Here is a 19,358-nt window from a genome sequence, read left to right on the forward strand (position 1 = left end):
GTTTCTCCCTTTTCACACAGTAGGACTGCACGGGGATGCTCAGGCAGAAGGAGGGCACTCAGGAAGTGTTGATGTGGTCCCATAGAGCAAAAAGAATGAGCACTCTCCAATCCCAAAGCTCTTCATAGCACCCATTTATTCTCTCAGCAATCATTGCAAGATGGGTCCCTTCTCTCTGGCACTGATGACAGTAGAAGTCTTTTCCAACCCAAATATTCCTACGATTCCATGAATCCACCCCCATCAGCCTGCCCTGGGTGTCCTCGTGTGGGTGTGCCAGAGACAGGATGTGAGGAGCGTGGTGCTGAGCTCCACCTGGGTGCCCCCCTCACACCCCATCTTTACCTTTTTGCTGAACTCCTGCGCTTTCTGCTTCCTCTCCATGCGCACAGCAGCAGCGCTGGGGCCGAGGTCCCTCTGCGGCCGCAGCAGCCCCAGTCGCAGCGCTCGCCTACTGCAGGATGCCAGCAGCTCGGCCGCCGCCTCGGCACTGCGCACAGCCACGCCGTCCACCTCCAGCAGCAGGTCCCCAGGAGCGATGCCGCACGTGGCAGCAGGAGAGCCAGGGGCCACACTGGCCACGCGAGGGGGGCTGCCGCCCACCAGCTGCAAGCCCAGGTGCGGGGCTGGAGGCAGGTCAACACGCTGCAGCCTGGACAGCACGCCGATGCTGGGGGGCACGGAGCTGCAGCGCCGGGCTAATGCCAGCAACGCCGGGCAGCCCAGTGAGGCGACGGGCTGCCCCTCCAGCTCCAGCACCTCGTCGCCCGGGCGCAGCCCTGCCGCTGCTGCACTGCTGCCCTCCTGCACCCACAGCACGTAGCAGGGCCCGCTGCCACCCAAAGAGAAGCCAAACGCCTCTGGCCAGCCTTGGTTGGTTGTCGGCATGGCTGCAACTGCAAGACACAAAGGGAGGCGGTGGTGTGGAAGCGTTCTGTTCAGAGTGGTGCTTTCTGCTGGAGATGCCGCATTGGGTGTGCCATGACACTGCACCCTGGGGCACAAAAATGCTTCAGGAGAGGAAATTTTCTTTTGTATTTCCCCCTAAATGGTACTTATTCTCCCACAGTTAGCAGTGAGGATGTGGCATGCACCCAGCCCAGCCCAGGGAGTGGAGCAGGGCACCTGCTGTGTGTCCATAGAGGTCATTACTTCATTCACACTGTGTTGGTGAACTGACATTCAGTGCCTCTTTTCAATACTCAGTGCTACAAACCCTATTTCCAGCAGCATCTGCCAGACCCTCTCAGCCCCCTGAAGCATCTCTTCCTGCCCAGAAAGTGAAGGCCAATGTGTCCCTGTGCTAACCTGGCTACAGCACCCTGAAACACAAATGATGATTTCCAAATTCTGATTTTGTAGTTAGTTTCAGTATTAGGATCCACTTGGTGAATGCAGTGGGGAAGAGAGCTCAGTGTGCAGCAGCCCCAAACCTCTGCAGAACGTTCTGCCCCAGATGGGATCAGCACAGCCAGTGTCTTCCCAAGCCCCTCAGGTTCTGCTGCAGTGCACACGCATTTGCTGTCTGCTGACACTCGCTCAATTAATTTGCATGCGGAGCTTCACTTCATTTGATCTCAGCCGCCTGAAGATGCTTTTTATTCCCATGTTTATTCCATCCATGTTACTTAACTCACATTAAGCGTTTACAAAAATGAAACAGACTATTTTATCTGGGCAAATTATCTTAGGGGAACTCTGAAAACTGAATCACTCTGAAGCATCATTGGGAATGTATTCTGAGTTTCTTGCTCTGCAGATTGGAAGGACACAGCAGGTGCTATCCTCATCAGGAAGTGCTAAAAAGGACTAAATGCTCTGTGGAAACCAGCACTAAAGATAATAACCATGCCCTCCTCCACACAGTGCTGACTACATTACAGCGGGGCTGATGGCCATGGTCACATCATCCTTCCACCTCCATATCCTACTGCTACAGCACTTACAGAATTCCTCTCCAGTCAGCCCGACAGGGCAGGTCTGTCCCACCATGAGGTCCTGGTGTTCCCGGCTGTCCTCCATCACCTGTGCTGCTGTGACATGGCCAAGTGAGGTCCCTGCCGGCTGCTCCGTGTCCCCATATACTCACGGCACAGCTGAGCCCTCCCAGGTGCTCCAGGTCGAGGCCGGGCACCCAGCAATGCTTTCTTTGCCTTTATTTCCCTCTGCCCTAATTGCCTTTATTGCTATCACAGGGAGAACTACGGATGGACCAATAGCTGCGCCAGCCCTGGCTGAGCCTTGCACTGACCTCAGCCTACAGCTCAAGGAGATTAGGGCCTGAAGGGAGGTACAACGGATTAGATCCCATGGAGGGAAATCCGTTACCCACATGGCTAAATCCAAAGATGGGCTGTGCCGAGCAGTGGGATGCATCATTCTGAGCCCCTGGGGCTGGGATTTCGGTAGGAGTACAGAGGCTGCAGAGGTGTCCACTCCACGACACACACCATGCTGCAGAACTGGGTCCGCACTGGCTGTGGGGTGCTGCTCAGTGCGCTGCCTCCACCAGGCTGCCAGAAGCAGGGCAGAACTCCTCACAATGGGGCACATCCTGAGCGCAGACCCCATGCTGCCTCCAGCTCCCCCATAAGCTGCTATTTCTGATTTTCTCCTTTCCTTCCTCAGCACTTAGGGATCCCAGGGCTTAGCATGCTAAGAGGTTTTAGGGTATTACATGTTCTGCTGCAGCACCAGCAGGAGCAGGAGGCTGCAGAGGGACAACACACCCCCATACAGTGCAGAGAGCCATCCTGCCTTCCTGGTGAGTGACATGGAGCAGCTTCCCAGAAACCTGGGCTACCTGGGGTTGCACAAATCCTTAAAAAAGGGAGCTGCAGAGCTCCCATGGCTGCACACTGTACTTTGCTCATCACTGCTGGTGTGCTGGGTGCTTGCATGCTGCTACCTCAGTGCACTCCTGCAAAGTGTCAGGGGTCTGAGCTGCTGACCGACCAACTGGCACAACTGTAAGAGATGTTCTTTCTTAATCCTTGCAAGAAATTAGTTGTGAGCTTCCAATCTAAATGCACAGATAGCAAGTGGTTCCTTGAAGATCTCCCAGACTTGGATCAGAAAAAGCTTTTAATTGATTTTCACAGTGTTCAGGCTGAGCGAGCTCTGTGCTGAGGCTCACCATACGGTTGAATCCTCTGCTGCTGTTTTTCTCCCAGCACAGCCCAGGAGGCCTGGGAGCAGAGCAGGATGCAGCTCTGCTGTGCATAGACATGGCACAGCCCTGAGTGTCCCACAAGCGTAGCATTGCACCAAATACATATGGTTCCTTCCAACATCCCAAACCTACAGCTGTACCCAGAGCTGTGCAGAATATGTGCTATGATCAGGAGGACAAAAACAGCTCTTGATGACGACCCAGATTGCTGCAGATTGCTGCTCCAGGCTGCACTCAGACCCCAGCTCGGTGTGCTGCTCGAAAGGAGCTTATCAGGGAAAACAAGATCCAAACTGGGAAATGCCCCTCACACCCCACAGCCCCTTCTGCCCAGCACATTTCTCATCTCCCAGCACCCTGCAGCCCTTACCTGCGTGCCCAGAGGATCAGCTGGCAAAACCATCACAGCGCCGCGGAGCTTTGGATCAGTTACCTGGCAGCAGCACCTGGCTGAGTTCCTGTGGCAAACTATCGCAGCACAGTAACCCAATCGCTGCGTGCTGGCAGCAGGGCGGCATGGCCAGGCCGGGGTGGTTTCAGCTAACAGCCATGGGCAGCAGCCAGCACTGGGCTCCCATCCGCTCCCATCCAGCGCCAGGACCTGATTTTAGGGCTGGTTCTTGAGGAAGCTCCTTGTTGCTTTGAAGAAGAAGGCCGCAACATGTTTTATAACATGTTTTTAGAAATAGCTGATTTGAAGGAGTAAATATACCGTATATTTTAGTAGTGTCCTTTTAGAAACACAGCTGCTGAATTGTTGCATTCTGTAATTAATTCTTGCTTGCAAAACTGTAATAGCTTATAGCTGTTTCTAATAGTTATGGATGTAGCATTACTGACTAGAAAGTAAGGCTGTTCTGTTTTAACAAGAAACCTTCAGCAAAAGAAACACAGGGATGAGATGATGTGAGTAGGCTTACCAAACATCAAAAGAAGCCCTCTACACAAGGCTGAAATGTTTCATTGTGGAAGCATGTTGGGACGCAACAGGCAGACATCAAGATACTCCCCTCTAACTTCCTTATCTTCCAACACCCCAGTATATATCATTAAAACACAGGTTGCCAAACTTATTTCTACCCAAGGACGAGCAGATGTCTGGAAATAATAGCCAAGTACTAAGTGAGAAAATGTTATGATTTTGGTACCTACGAATTACTGATAATTGGCATCCTCCTACCAAGCATGCATCGATGAAGAAAGTCCATATAGAGGGTGAGTGAGGAAGACCACTGGATGAAGGAACAGTTGGTTGGACTGTCTTGATGCTAGAAGGATGCCAGGCAGTGGAAAAGACTGCGGAATAGAAGAGTGAAAACCTCATAAACCACTACCTGAGATGGGTGTGTATACGTTAATTATTTCATGTGTAATTGATGAGCATGTACCATATAATGGAGGAATTTGAAGTGCTCACGGTGGAAATACCCCCAGTGCTTCCCAGCACTGTAATAAGGAACGCCTGGCTGAACGAAAACAAAACTCTGCTGTAAAGTTTCTTCAATTCATTGTTAAACAGCACCGTAACACTTGGAGCTCCCGTTAGAAACCAGGAAACCAAACACCCCACAAGCAGCAAACACGAGGGCTTTTCAGCAACCTCACAAAGCTGCACCCGAGCGGGGCCACGCAGGACCGCGAGAACCGCACAGCGCTCTGACACGAGAGCTTTCGCTTTTATTTTCGCCTGCTTTCGTCCTCGGTTCGCTCTGCGGACACAGGACGAGGGCCGGGCAGCAGCTCAGCGCTGTGCAGCGCCTGCGGGCCTCCCCCCGCTGAAGCCGTTTCGGCACTGCGGGCGCAGCCGCCGCTTCCGGGTGCAGCCGTGCCGTGCGGTGCGGTGCCTCTGTCTCGATTCGCAGTTCCGGGGCGGCCGAGGATCTCGGTGCTCTCCGGGTCCGGCTCGGCCCTCCCTGCAGCCTCGGCCCCGGCCCTCGGAGCCGCGCATGGACTTTCTGCCGCTCCTGCTGCTCTACCTGTGCCTCGTGCTCGCCGTCGCCGTGCTGTACTGCAGCCACGCGGGGAGCGGGGGCGGCCGCCTGGGCAGGGCAGCCCGCAGCGCCGGCCAGGTAAGGGCTGAGCACGGCGGGGGGCTCCGAAGCGGGGCCGCGGGGCGGGGCTGGGGGAACAGCTTTACACTAAAGCGGTTATTGAACTTGTGCAATTTATGAGAGTCTAAGCGGACTTTGATCCTATTTTATTCCCAGTATCAGCTTTTTGCTCATCACCGTGGAGAGAAATGTATTGTTTCCCCACATTTCTGAATGTGTACTTGTATGAAACGTGGCAATCAGCAGCTAAGCTCCCCGTTTGGAGAAATACAATTGATACTGGTGTGCGTGAAATAGAGAAAGGTAGTCCTGAATAGTGTCTCTAGGCACTTTATCTTTTTTTATATCTGGCCCTAATGAACGAAGTGCGTAACTCTGGAAGTGCATTGCCATTCTTTGCTGTGCTCCTTTGAGATCCTTTACACTATTCTGTGTGTTAGGAAGTCACCCACATGCACACAGCACAGCTGTTCCCAGCCCTGCAACATCTCCCACCCCCATCTGCCTGCTGGGCTCCAGTTGTGCAGGGTGGTTGTGCTCACTGCACGGCTCTCATCCCCTTGTACCTCTGTCACCACCATGAGAGCATTTTGCTTTGCTCTAGGAAAGGACTGAATTACAAGGAATTGATGTTCTGTGAGTGAGGAAATAATGGGTTTGAATGTAAGGTTAAGCTGTAATTAACACACAGCTGATTTAGTTTTCGTTCTGCAGTTGTGTGGTAGGTTGTGTGTAGCTCTGTCTGTAGCATGTCTCCTTGCTGCACTATGCAGTCTCTTTTGAAAAGACTTGTAACCAGAGCTGCTGATAAGAGGCATACCAGTTAAAAGAAAAATATTGAGCATCTTCTCAACTCTACATATGTCTTTTGCCTTCTGGTCTTTCACATCCGAGATAAAAAGCTGTGACTCTGTTTTCTTTCCCTGTCTGCTAGAAATAGGCTCAGCTGCTCTATTTCTTCCACTGATAAAGCAGAGCGTTGCTATAGAGATGTCATCTTCTGAACAGCAGAGCCAAACAATTCCCCAGTCACACACAGTTGCAGAGGATCCTGCTGAATGAAGACAGGCAGTTTTCTTCTTCCCCGTGTCTGGCTGTTTTTGAAATGCCAATTAGGCAGATGTGGAGCTGTCAAACTGAGCTGTAGCTGTAGCTGAAGGAACTGGGGTGTGTGTTGTTGACTTCTTGTTTTGCTTTTTGGTTTCCTATATTTGATTGTTGATCTTTCTGGAGAACAGCAGGCTTTATCTCTTTGCTTATCTCCCCTTACATCTGTTAGATGTCCCAATGAAGCATATTGTAGTTCAGAAATTGCTCAGTTCTATCCCCTGCTTAGCCAGTTAAACAGTCTATAACCTGATAAAAGCTCCTTATAACTTTCACACATTAACCCAGATACATTTGTTTATGCCTGCTGGGCTTCCAAGAATGCAGAACGTCTCTTCCCTTTTGAAAGCCCCAGCAACATGCCCATCAGGAGCTCGTGTGCCCCCAGAAATGAGCATCCTCCCTGGTGATATGGCTGCAGTGATCTATAACTGAGGGATTAGCGACTTACCTTTTTATTTGAACAGTGCACAAGGTAGCAGTGGTGTGCAATTCAGATAAACACAGTCTTTTTATTTTCCTCAGGTACTGTCATTAGTAATCCCCACTCGGCTCCAGAGTGTGACACAGAAGGTGCTCCTCAGGCTCTTTCACACACGGTAACGCACATTTACTTAATGCTTTTGACATTATTTTTTGCTAATATTTCTGATTACAGTTGGTGTCCTGTTAGTATTATCCTTAGGTGTTCTCTTTCCATCAGGAAATTACAGGAAATTATCAGGATTACAGATTCCCATTAAGGTTTGTCAGGCTGTTGCCTTGCTGTTACTTGTGTTGAGAAGATGGTTCTCTGAAACATCTGAATGTATTTGATGAATAATGTAGCTCAGCAACTTCCACTGTAACAGATGCTGATCACACTGGTGGTAAACCACATCCATGGGAGAATTACAGCAAACTCCCTGGCAGCTGCAAAATGAGTTCAGGCAGAGCTGCTGATCCCTGCTCTCTTCCCCCTCAAATCCCATTACACCCTGCAGCCTGGATGTGCGGGTGGCTCACAGGAAGCTGCCAATGTCTAGCCTGCTGGATTGAGGTGAATTTAGCAGCATCCTGTAAGATCTGGTGCTTTAAGATCTGTTTCAGAAACTTCTTAAATACTCATCCTGTGGGGGCAGAAACTCAAGTATGCCATGTACTTTAGGGGCGTAATATTTCCAATTGTTGAATGCACACCACTGCTGTTTGTTTCCTGCTGTGCAGATTTTCTGGTGTTAGTTAACACTGCCCTAGAGAGAATGGTTTCACTGTTGAATGTGCAGTCAGCAACAGAGCAATTATCTAATGAGCTTGGTGTAGCTGTCACTGCTAGATTACGATTTGTGCTGGAGGCACTTTGATCCTTCAAGCAAACTGTTCCACTGCTTCACCTCGCTGTTTTATAGCAGTACACAGCAAATGTATTTTGGCAGAATGTTTTATAGCCTATTGCTATGGCATGTTTTGGCAGCACCAGGGGACTGTGAGACTGCGCTTGACTAGCTGGTGGAAATTAATCCAAAGGATGTGCTGATAATGGATGTGAGTTTAGTTGGCGTATTTAAAGGAGTGCCACGAAGAGAAGGTGAAGCTCCTGGGTGGAGAGAACACTTAATATGCAATCTGTGCTGGCCTGAAAACCTGAAAGAGGTGTCTCCTTGCATTTGGAAAGTCTTCCCTGAGCCTATTTGATCTGTTGATCAGGATGCTGAATATTAACTAGACCTTCTCCTTGCTATTGCAGAAACTATTTGTTTGTTGTCCTGCACATAGCCTTGCAAGCAGCAGTTTATGCTGAATACACATGGGAAGTGTTTGTTTACTGCTGGGAACTGGAGTTCCACCTTGTGCTGCTGCTGCTGCCCTACCTGCTGCTGTTTGGGAACATGGGCTGCTTCATTCTGTGCTCCTGTGCCAATCCTGGTAAGCTCATGCTGAATGTGGGCTGTGGCTGTTTGAAAATAGAACCTTTAAATGTTGATAGTACCAATACTTCTACTTTTTTGCCTTGTTTCTTTCACAGGTATAATAACAAAATCAAATCATGCATCACTGATGAAGACTTATGCGTATGATGGTGTATTATTTCAGAAAGGCATTGTGTGTGCTACATGCAACGTGGAAAAGCCAGCCAGATCAAAACATTGCAGTAAGAACTTTAACTTCTTTTACAAGCAAAATAATACATTCCCAAATTAATTCTTTATCAGTAATTGCAATTCATACTGCATCTGTTTTATTACCCAGTTCATTGCACGTAGAATTTTGTTCAGTTTCATCAGGGTTCCACATCACAGCTGCTCTTTGCCCATTCGTGCTATTACTTGTTCTCACAGACCAGTTCTGAAGGTATTGCCTTGGGCCAGGGATAGACAAGCTGTTGAACATCTAGAGGTGAAATAAAAATTATTGTCTGACAGGAGTTCAGAATTTCTTGTTTTACTAGCAGAATTTGCTGCAGTCATCATCATTTAAAATGAAGCAGGCTAGTTACAGTCTATACCTTTCACATGCTGTGTTAGGCAGTACTGCCAGAGAAAGCAAAATACTTGAGCTCTAGTCTTGGTAAATTAAGAAATGAGGTACACATGTTTGTTTTTAATGTTGTTTGTTTGGTGGTAAGTAGTTGAATTCCCTTTAATTTACACTATCACCCAAATCATGACTGCAATTCTCATTTTTTTCTTGAATGCAGTGCTGTCCTAAACTGTGTAAAAATTGAATCAATCTCTTAAAACCAAATAACTGAACTTGCCTTGTTGCTCACTTGTGATCAGGTTTCTGTAATATCTGTGTGCACCGTTTTGATCACCACTGTGTGTGGGTCAACAACTGCATCGGTGCCTTCAATGCAAAGTATTTCTTCCTCTACCTCTTCACACTGACTGTGATGGCTGCGACCATTGCAGTCATCACTACAGCATTTCTCATCCAAGTGGTGCTGCTGTCAAATATGATGCACGGGAGTTACATTGATGACCAAGGACAGCAGCATGCTGTTGAGATTTTCTTTCTCATCCAGGTAAGCTTACACTAGCTGGGCTCTTAGCCTATGAAAAGATTTATCTTTATCTTTGCTTATGGAGATCTTCAAGTCTGCCTGTTATCAGAGGCAGAATGTAAACAGATGGCAGTTTTTTACTGACTTACACAGCTATTTAGGTTTAGAAAACTGAAGAATAACAATACGGGATTTTTCTCGTAGCATTTTGTTCACATTCTCATTTGGATTTTTGTGTCTCCACTGCTTTAACTCAGCAGATCTGATACATGAAAATGGCTATATTCCAATGACCATCTGTTTTAGTTTCGTTTCGGAAATGGCCATCAATCCTTGAGATAAGTATGTTAAAGCAGGACCCTTCTATCCTAAATTTAGATCCTCGAATATTTTCTCACACATTTAAGCAAAGAGTGGCTGAGTCACTCTGGTACTTCATTTTGCTTTTCATTCCCTTCATCCATTTCTTTAGCATGGCAGTGAGGTGATATGTAACGAATGCTCTCTTAAGCCATATGATTTAATAGCCCAGCTTTATAACCAAATCATTATTTTCTTTTCCTTGCAGCACCTTTTCTTGACTTTTCCTAGGATTGTCTTCATGCTTGGTTTTGTTATTCTTCTCACACTTATACTGGGTGCATACTTCTGTTTCAACCTATACTTGGCCTTAACCAACCAAACTTTCAATGAATGGTACAAATTCAGAAGATACAGGCATTCCCATCATCGAACACTGCAGCCTTGTGACAGAAAAGTTGTCTACAAAAACACTTATGCTAAAGGAGTCTGGATGAATTTAAAGGAAATCTTTAAGTCTCATGCAGTGCTGGAAAGAAAGAAGAAAAAATGAAGATAAAACTCTTTATTGCATTGTTATTTTTTTTACTTTTTGTAAAACGTGCTTTGATACCATGGGGAACTTTGTTCAGATAAGAAAAAAAAACCAATTTCAATTAGTTGGAAACTTCTCACGTGATCAGTCTTCCAGAAGGAAAAAGCTGAAGCTCCTGCAAGTTTGTCTGTAACACTGCTCAGATCAGCTGTGAAAGCAACGTGTTTTCGTCTTCTCAGACATATCTGCAGTCCAGAAGCTTGCTGTACTCGAGTTAGGTTCAGCTAAGGTACATCATGTACACAGAAAATGATTTTATATATATGGTTACTGTTTGTATGCTGCAAAATATATTCCATGGTATAATTGGCAAATGGAGCTCCTGAGTTACTTTAGTGTATCTTATGTACATCTTCCTGCAGGAGACCTTAGAGGAACTTAGCAGTGCCATGCATGTGGAAGAGGTAAATGTCTGAATGCACTGATTTGTCTGTTACTTACACTGTGTTTGCCCTGCAGAGAGATCACAGCTGACAGCAATATTCTAATTAACAGTACCTCAGCAGAACTCGATTTAAGTTACTCAGTGAGAAGCTGTTAGAAGTCCTGGTAACAAACTTGCTGACAGGAGGTGCAAGTGTAGACCAACAGACTGCAGTGAATCAATCTCTCCATGCGGGAACAAGGGGAGAGCTAACAGCTGTTGTGAGCTCTGAGGAAGCTTCATCTTTTTGTGAGTACCTTTGGCCAATGTTTAACCTATTAACAGTATGTAGGAGTTGCATATATTCAGCTAAAAAACAGGAATACTCAGATTCAGCAGTTTGCAGAACCAGTGTTACACTGCAAATTTGAGTGACTATGGAACTCCTTATTTTCAGAAAGGAAGCTACAAGTGCTGCTCCTTAGCTGCTGAATCTCTTTTGATGCCCATTCTCAGCAATTTCACAAGGTGTTGCTTTAGCATTACTAAAATGGTGGACTTCTGATAAAATTTCAGCATCCTGAAAGAGTATTAAAAATGGTGGTTGAGCTCTGGAGATGCAGATTCTGGCAGATTACAAACTTAATCCTTCTGGCATTTTTCATTTTCATTCTGCTGTTTGAAATTCTGACCCTGCTGTAGGGATTTCTTTGCATTTCTGGCATTTTTCTGCAAGGGAAGTTAACAGCAGCTGAAGCTGTTTCTTGGGCTGCCCTCCTGCATTCACAAAATGGACCCCATCAGAAGTACAGCAGTAATATGGGTTTCCACTTCTGTACTGGAAATTCTGTAGGTGAACTCTGAAGGGCACCTTATCAGTGGGCTTCAAAAAAAAAAAAAAAAGAAGAAAACCAAAAGCACACCCTGTGACTTAACTATCAAAGAGAGAAGTAAATTTATGGCCATGAAAGTAACCTATAATCCCTCTGACTGGAATTTTGCTGTAGATCACTTGAAAGATCTCTAAAAGCAGACAGGCACAAATCTGAGCTTGTGGAGATTTGCTAGGGGTGAAAACTTGTTTTTGACTCACCAAAGGATGAGGGTTTCTTAAGCATAATGTTATATGCCTTGTTCTTTTTTCCTTCCAGAAATTCTTCTGAGTGATAATAGAGCAGAAATAATAGGAAAAGTGTAGTAAGAACTTTAAATAACTTTATTTTTAAAAATGTATTTACATGCCTAATCTGTACAGTATGCAATTACAAATCCATACATGGCTGTAAAAAATTAATGTACAATATGGCTTTACACACCAACAGGCTAGCTCTCAGAGTAGCCTGTCTGGCTTTGCAAGGGTGCAATGACGTGTTCTTTATAGACCAGTACATAAGGCTACTTGTCCAGGATATAAAATACTTTAAAAATATATATATATACTGCAGTACCATGCCTTAGGAGGAGTAAAGTAGTGAGGTTAAAGGCATGAAAGCGTTTGACTGGTGGTAAATGCACACCAGAACTCCTTAGGTTTGGTTTTCTTGGTTTGTTTTAAATGCATACGATTAATTTTAGTCATCTCTCATGAGACCTACATACTTGCTTCACTTTCTGAATCCTCTTAAACACCAAGATGCTACTGTTCTGTGGTCAGAGGTAAATGCTTTGCAAAGGAATTTCCTTTATTTGAGGGAGCTGCACAAAAAACAGACTGTCAAATATGGCATAGTGGTCACTTTCAGAGTAAACCCATGCAGAGGGCTTTAACTACTGTCATTTCCATTTTAAACAGAAAACACCTCAGGGCTGTACCACCCTGTTAAGCCATTTACCTATAGAAGCACTCCTGCTCTGAACAACTGTAATGGCAAACCTAGGACTGATCAAACTTCCCAGCCTGGAGGCACACAGTAAGTGTAAGGTCTGTCAGTAGCTGCATGCTGTTCATTACACAATCACAGTCTGGACTTCCACCTCCCCTTCTTGGGAGGCAATAACAAACTCTCCAGTATGTTCCATTATTTCAATGTCCTCTGATGCCACCATTGTCACTGTTGCTTCTTCTGTCTCGATGCTGCCTTCTGTTGTCAGCACTGCTCCTTCTCCAATGGCAGAAGCCAGCGTCATAGCAACCTGCTCTGTGAGGCTTTCGGGGGTTGCAATGGTGATGGTGTCTGCAGCATCTGTGGTGACTTCAGAGTTTTCTGCTACGGTGACGTTCTGTACGATGATCTGGTGACCAGAGTTTGCTTGATTTACTATTTGTTGCACAACCTTCATAATGTGACTGTCAACCTACATTATGAGAAAAGTGGCTGTGTTATTTCCTGATGTGTTGCACTGTTAGAAGTACAGTCGTCATCATAGCTGAAAACCATGTCTGATGATCAGCAGTGCAGTACAGCAAGCAGCGTTTAGTTCCCATTTCCTCCAGCTGCTCCCTGAAGCTCTCATGAACCCAAGAAAAGCAGAGTCTTATAACACGTATCTTGTGTTACTGAAGGTGTTTTGCCAACAGGGTACTTCCTGGACTTAAAGTACTGTTTGTGGCAAAATCTTAACAGTGCACACTTAGTTGTTCAAGACAGGCTGGCTACAAGTGAGGAGTCTCTCATTTTGCAACAGCCCCTATTTCTAGCCTTCAGGAATTCACAAAGAGGATAATTTCTCAAGGCTGAAGTGGCATTGTACAATTCTACTTAGCAGCTTCAGTCTCATGTACTAAGAACTACAGGTTACTAGCCTCTATCTCTGAGGGGATCTGGGGTTAGACTGAGCTTTGTTCAAACTTGGTATGGTCACTGTTATTATTTTATACAGACAAGTCTGCAGAACTGCTTATTTAGCATTACTTCCAGACACTCAGAGGAGCTCATAACACTCAGAGGGGAGTCACAGAAAGAACAGTTTAAGTAGCTGCTTTACCTCATGTCTTGTTCCCTCCATTATTTCAGTAGCTTCACTGGTCTCCATATCTTCAGTAGCAGTCTTGAAAGACAAAATAGCATGATTCCTTTTTTAGATTATTAGGTTGTTGCTGTTGGTTTTTTTTAATTCTATTTCCAAGATAAAAAATATCAAGATCTTTTATAAAATCATCCTGTTTCCCCCCACAATGCAGTAACTACTCTAGAGACAACTCCTTAAATTTTTCTCCAAATCCCATTATAAATGGCTACTTCACAGTAATGCAGAGTGCTCAGAAATAACTGAAAGAGGGCATCCTCTCTCAGCAGGATTCTGCCAACTGGCAGATTTTTTTCCAATTAGTAGCAGCCCCAATGTTTACTATGGCAGCACTAAACAGGCTCAATGAATGGACTGTTATTCTGCATAGATAAGAGCTGGCTCCCTGTCACAAAGAAGGAGAAAGCGAAGTGCATCAATTGTTGTTTTTTGATGGTCACAAAAACTGTTTCAGACAAAATAAGCTAACTAGAAATGGGAGAATAAACTGAAGTTGAAGGAAAGCTGAAGCAAGTGTGAGAGGTCAGAAGATCTTGAATAGTCAGAAGTTCTTAGTTTCAGCCTTCTAATTAATTACTGCCAGCCTTCCCCACATCCTCATTTTCCTGCCTCAGTTATGTGCAGGACAACAAGGCTGCTTGCTTGCTTCTTACCTCAATGATGTATTCCTGAGTGTCTGCCACCACTGAAGAAAACTCTACCAAAACAGTATGAGGATCTTCAGAGATGACTGTTGCAGCTAAATTGTCAGCTGACTGGCTTTCCTCAGACACCATCACTTCCTCCACCTCTTTCAAAGCCAGAAGGCAGCCACCTGAGTGCAATTCCAGAAATGCCATAAAAAGACAATTTACATAACCAACACAAATATGGGGATACCTGGCAAATGCTATGCAACACTAATGAGACCCCTTTAACAGGATACCACTGACAAATGGCCAGCAATCAGCAGCCTTTAATCCCACCAAGCCAATTAATGATCTAGAAGAGGTCCATGCTTCATTACTGATTAATGTAGATTGGGAAAAAACAAAAAAACAAGTCTGCATCCCCTCTTTTGATGCAACAGAGATGCAGATAAATAAATGGCCTTTGATGAAGATCATTAGAACCACTCTGAATGTTTTGCACCCAGAAAAATCATCATCATTCTGCCAAGAATCAGCTCGTCCAAACCTGATCCCAGAAGAAACGTGCATCTGCCCTGACTGCAACAGAGATAAACCTGGCCATCTCACCTTTGGTCTTTAAGTGCCTGTTGAGCGTGCCGTGCTCTGCGAAGCCTCGCCCACACTTGTAACACTTGAAAGGCTTTTCCCCCGTGTGATGGCGGATGTGGCGGACCAGGGAGCCCTTTTCCCTAAAGCCCCGGCTGCAGTACTGGCACACGTAAGGCTTGTCCTCCAGATGTGTACGGAAGTGGACTTGCTGAGCGTTCTGTAGAGAGAGAAGTACCAGTTAAAGGGAATGCCTAAATCAAGCAAGCAGTGTTTTAGCTTTCAGTGTGAAAGTCAGCGTGTTTGAGGACTTCTCACCTAAGGCACGATAAAGATGTTTGTATTATTTGTTTTCATATGTGAAGGAACAGTTTCCTCAGAACTAGGAATTAAGACTGCCTTTCTTGTCCCTACTGATACAAAAGTGTCTTCTGCTCTTGTAAGAGGAGAGGAGCTGGCATTTGTTTGTTCAGCAGTGAAGCCTCCTAGCTTATCCCAAACCCAAGCTCTGGGAAGGAAACTCTAAGGGCGAGCCTGACACAAGGCAGACACACCTTGGTTTTGTACCGCTTGCCACACTTTGGACAGGAATACGGTCGCTCATCAGAATGCACCCTTCGATGCCCCTTGACGTGTGCAATAGTCTTGTAGAGCTTGCCACACTCTCCGCAGCGGAAACGCCGTTCGTTGACGTGCACCTCCTGGTGCTTTTTTAACAGGTAGCCCTTAGTGAACTCTTTGCCGCATTCTTCACACTTAAAAGGCTTGTAATCTAGAGAGAGAAAAGCATTTCTGTCATTAATGCTTAAATTGGCCTTTTCACAAAATTCACAAAATCTATTTCTGCAGATGCCAGGCAGGTCCGGAAGCATGGAGCCTTTTTGTTAAGCTCTAGAACAAAGTGTAAAAGAATAACACAAACCATTGCTCTGATCTTTTCGTGTTTTGTGTTAAGCATCAACAGAATTTGTATGGCTGACGTTTGTCTAAAAGCAAAGAATGTGAAACAGTGAAAACTACATTGTGTTCAAGATCACAAGATCTTGAGAGAGTAAGAGAGGTAAGAGAGGATGCATTTTAGACAGTAGCTGGGCGTTACAGCCTTACCTAAATGTCCTTTGATATGCGTTTCAAGGGAAGCAGCTTCACTGAAAGCTTCAGTACAGTGAGGACAAATGTAACTTCTGTAGCCATTTGTTCTTTCTGCATCTGTCTATTGGAAAGAAAATGGCAAGGTATATATCTTTTTTACTGCTCTGTAATTATTTATAACTAAATTCCCAATTAAATATTCCAGCTTTCACCCTCATCCCTCCCCAAAAAAGATTGATATTGATAACAGGAGCTTGCACTAACATGCATGAAAAGCATGCAACAAAAGTTGGCACAAAGACAAAGGGACAGGGAGAGGTGCATGGAAGATAATGTGCAGGGTGGTCAGGATTACACTACTGCTCACAACCAAGTGCAGGCTCAGAAGATTAAGAAATTAATCTACAAAGTGCAAACATACAGGCTCTGATGGTTCTACTTCAGCATGCTGTTCCCCACATGGCTCCTCTTCTGCTTCCACCACTTCATTTTTTATTTCTTCTGTAGCAGCCACAGCAGGCTCATCTGCCTTCTGCATTTCTTCCACAGCAACTCTCTCTATCACAATGCCAGAATTCCTCATGGCCTGCCTTAGCAGATTCTCACTGTTTGTTTCCCCCTCACATGGCAGCTCCTTAGGATGTGACTGCTAGAGGAATAAATAGTCCAAAACTTGGTACAACAAATGCACAGGCTGCTTTTGACATATTTGGATGAAAAATCAAAAAGAGAATGATCTTCAACTGGGAAGATGAGACCAGTCTGTACTCTTAAAACATTCGAGGAAAAGCTTTTGCTTCTGTCAGCGTCCTGCAGCAGTGCATGATCAATGTAAACAGCTTCTCACATTTTGCATCATCCAGTAAGGGACCCTATGCATCTCAATGTATGCTCCACACTCAAACAAGGTCAAAGAAGAGTTTGCCTTCTTTGCTTTCAGATGAGAGAGGAGCTAATTATCCATTTATTTTTCGCTGCACAGATTTACACTTAGCACCTAAGAAAATTTCATGAGGTAAAACCCTTCAAACTACTTCTTGCATAAAATACACGATATTCAAGAGAAATAACACTCACATCTTCATCCAGAGATTTTGCATCTACAACAGGAAGCTCCTGCATTTGGACATGGACTTCATGAAGAACGTTGCCTTTTGCATCTGTCACTAGATGAATCACAGGTGACGTCTCAATGGATTCACTCGCTATTGATGGAACAGTTTCTGAGTTTGAACTACAGGATCCTTCAAGAAAAGTAGAATGCATCACCTGATGTACTGCCCACCCCTCATCCGTTTACTGCACCCCACAATAAATGTGTTTTAGAATACAAAATGCCTGTTAAAACCATCCTTGTAACGGATTCTCGAACATTCTTTAGAGCCTGGCATCAACTATGTGCACTTTGGATTAATAGTTTTGATCTATATAAAAAAGGACTGGTGTAAAAGAGAAACTGACTATCAATGCAAAATGTTTCTTAAAAGAAAAACAACGTATAGTTCAAATGCCAGGAGCATGCTTGGTTTTATCAGACACAAGGCAGTTATTCACAGCATCACTGACCTGCGGGCAGATCATCTTTACTGACTACTATTTCCTTGTTCATGTTGAAGCGAATTTTTTCAGTGCAAGGTGTCAGAGATTTCAGATGCCGAGTCAACGCTCCTGATTCCCGGAAGCTTTTCCCACATTTTTTACATTTGTAAGGTCTTTCATCTGGGAATGACAAGAATCAAAATAACAGTATTAAACCAACAGCTGCCAGTTTAAGTTCTGTGTGACGGACTTACAGAAGAGTGCTTTCAACTACTTACAGCAAGCAGATTACGCTTATCTCACAACCCTGCACTGCCTCCCAGCATCCCAGACATCGGGGAACTCAACAGCCTCAACTCAGCTCAGTGGAAGATGGAAAGCAGCAATAAACTCCATTCTAAAGTATGCTGGATAACAACACACAGTGCACCCCAGCAACAAGGGGCAATTTGAAGTTCTCTTACCAGTATGACGCCGATGGTGTCGAATCAGAGACCCCTTTGTCCTAAAGGAAGTTCCACAGAGTTTACATTCATAGTCCTTTCTGCTGCTGTGAGTGATCATGTGAGCTTTGAGGATGCTTGCCTGGGATAGAAATCACATTTTGAAAGAAGTTTCAACAAGTGAAATATTTCTGTGATAAAGAGCAAAAGTGTTCTTTTTCAAAGGTTCTAATTTCAAAGTATATCACACTGTAGAAAAGCATGTTGTTATCAAGTCTTGCCTTAGTATAACAGCTAGCCTCAATTTAGTGCTAACCCAAACGGCATAGAAGTTACACTTACCGTTTTAAATGTCTTCTGGCACAGCTCACACACATACCGCCCTTCTTTGTTGACCAGAAGCTTAACCTTTATCAGCTCTGTGGCAATATCCTGCTCCTGATCGTCGGGGTTGCCTTGTTCTTCAGTGACATCACCATCAACGTGACCATTTGGGTTTTCAAAAACGTGGTCTCCTGCCACGATGACTTCTTTTATGTGCCCGCTACCTGGGAAAAGGACACAGACCGTTCTGTACAAAAGGCAGCTTTACATGCCTACCTAGGATCAATGTATTGCTCCAGAATTTCAAGTGGTAGGAAAGGAAGGAAAAAACAGATGCTTTAACCCCGGAACGCTTGTCTTTGTAAAGTTTGTATTATTGATATTATAATAGACGTTTTGGAGTGAAAGCTTAAATCTAAAAATGGCTTTTGCATCTTGAAAATAATGCTCAGCCCCAAGAGCATAACACAGAAATGCCATTTATGAGCCACAGCACAGACAACACAGGGAAGGATGCTGGAAAAGCGAACCACCCCCTAACACAGGGCCACAAAGGCAGCACCACACTCACCTACGATAGCTGACGCATTGCCGATCTCCTCTGCTATCGAGGATGCTTCAACCACGATATGAGCAACGGTTATGGACTCCTCGACCGCGGGAACGACCTGTAGGGGCGGAGATGGTGTCAGCAGGAGGGGCAGAGCCCTCCGAAGTCACAGCGCTGCCCTCAACCCTCGGGACGGGCACCGGGACCCGCTGTCACCTTCTGTTCCTCGGGGCCCAGGGCCGGCTCCGGGCCGCGCTGGCAGCGCTTCTGGATCTTGTGCTGCACGAACTCCTCCAGGGAGGTGAACTCCGCCTGGCAGCGCCCGCACTTGTGCACGTCATCCTCGTCTGCAACGTAAATTCGGTCGGCGGGTTCGGATATCGCGGGGATCGCGCCCAAACCGGAGCTGCGGGCGCTCCTACCGGGCCCGTCACGGCCGGGCCCCCGCCGCCCCCCGGCCCCGCTCCGCCCGGGCCCCTCCGGTACCTTCCTCGCCGAAAGGCGCCGGGAGGCCGAGGAAGGCGCCGGACCCGGCGCCGGGCCCGGAGCCCGCGGCCGCCGCCCCCTCCCGCTCCTCGGCCGCGGCTGCCGTAAGCGCCGCCGGCCCCGCGCTCGTTGCCACCGCGGCCTCCATGTCGCAACGCGCCGCACCGC

General features: G+C 46.0%; 2 protein-coding genes across 3 annotated transcripts; one reads left to right on the forward strand and one right to left on the reverse strand.

Annotated features, from left to right (window-relative positions):
* The first annotated feature begins 4,853 nt into the window (after window positions 1-4,853).
* Window positions 4,854-10,522, forward strand: ZDHHC4 (zinc finger DHHC-type palmitoyltransferase 4). The gene is made up of 6 exons (XM_052680460.1): window positions 4,854-5,241; window positions 6,856-6,929; window positions 8,057-8,235; window positions 8,336-8,461; window positions 9,090-9,334; window positions 9,882-10,522. Exons 1-6 carry the CDS (start codon window positions 5,119-5,121, stop codon window positions 10,164-10,166), a joined length of 1,032 nt encoding a protein of 343 aa, XP_052536420.1. The 5' UTR covers window positions 4,854-5,118; the 3' UTR covers window positions 10,167-10,522.
* A 1,248-nt stretch (window positions 10,523-11,770) lies between these two features.
* Window positions 11,771-19,353, reverse strand: E4F1 (E4F transcription factor 1). 2 transcript variants are annotated; one of them, XM_052680454.1, is made up of 14 exons: window positions 19,191-19,353; window positions 18,921-19,051; window positions 18,726-18,822; window positions 18,173-18,378; window positions 17,852-17,972; window positions 17,415-17,567; window positions 16,926-17,092; window positions 16,270-16,494; window positions 15,864-15,969; window positions 15,311-15,528; window positions 14,778-14,976; window positions 14,193-14,353; window positions 13,498-13,560; window positions 11,771-12,867 (listed from the first exon to the last, which is right to left on the reverse strand). In XM_052680454.1, exons 1-14 carry the CDS (start codon window positions 19,336-19,338, stop codon window positions 12,520-12,522), a joined length of 2,343 nt encoding a protein of 780 aa, XP_052536414.1. In that variant the 5' UTR covers window positions 19,339-19,353; the 3' UTR covers window positions 11,771-12,519. The 2 variants fall into 2 exon arrangements, with proteins under 2 accessions (XP_052536414.1, XP_052536413.1); XM_052680453.1 differs by having other exon boundaries at window positions 16,270-16,497.
* Window positions 19,354-19,358: the final 5 nt, after the last annotated feature.

Source organism: Tympanuchus pallidicinctus, unplaced genomic scaffold, assembly GCF_026119805.1.
Source record: "Tympanuchus pallidicinctus isolate F22 unplaced genomic scaffold, pur_lepc_1.0 scaffold18, whole genome shotgun sequence".
NCBI classification, from domain to species: Eukaryota; Metazoa; Chordata; class Aves; order Galliformes; family Phasianidae; genus Tympanuchus; species Tympanuchus pallidicinctus.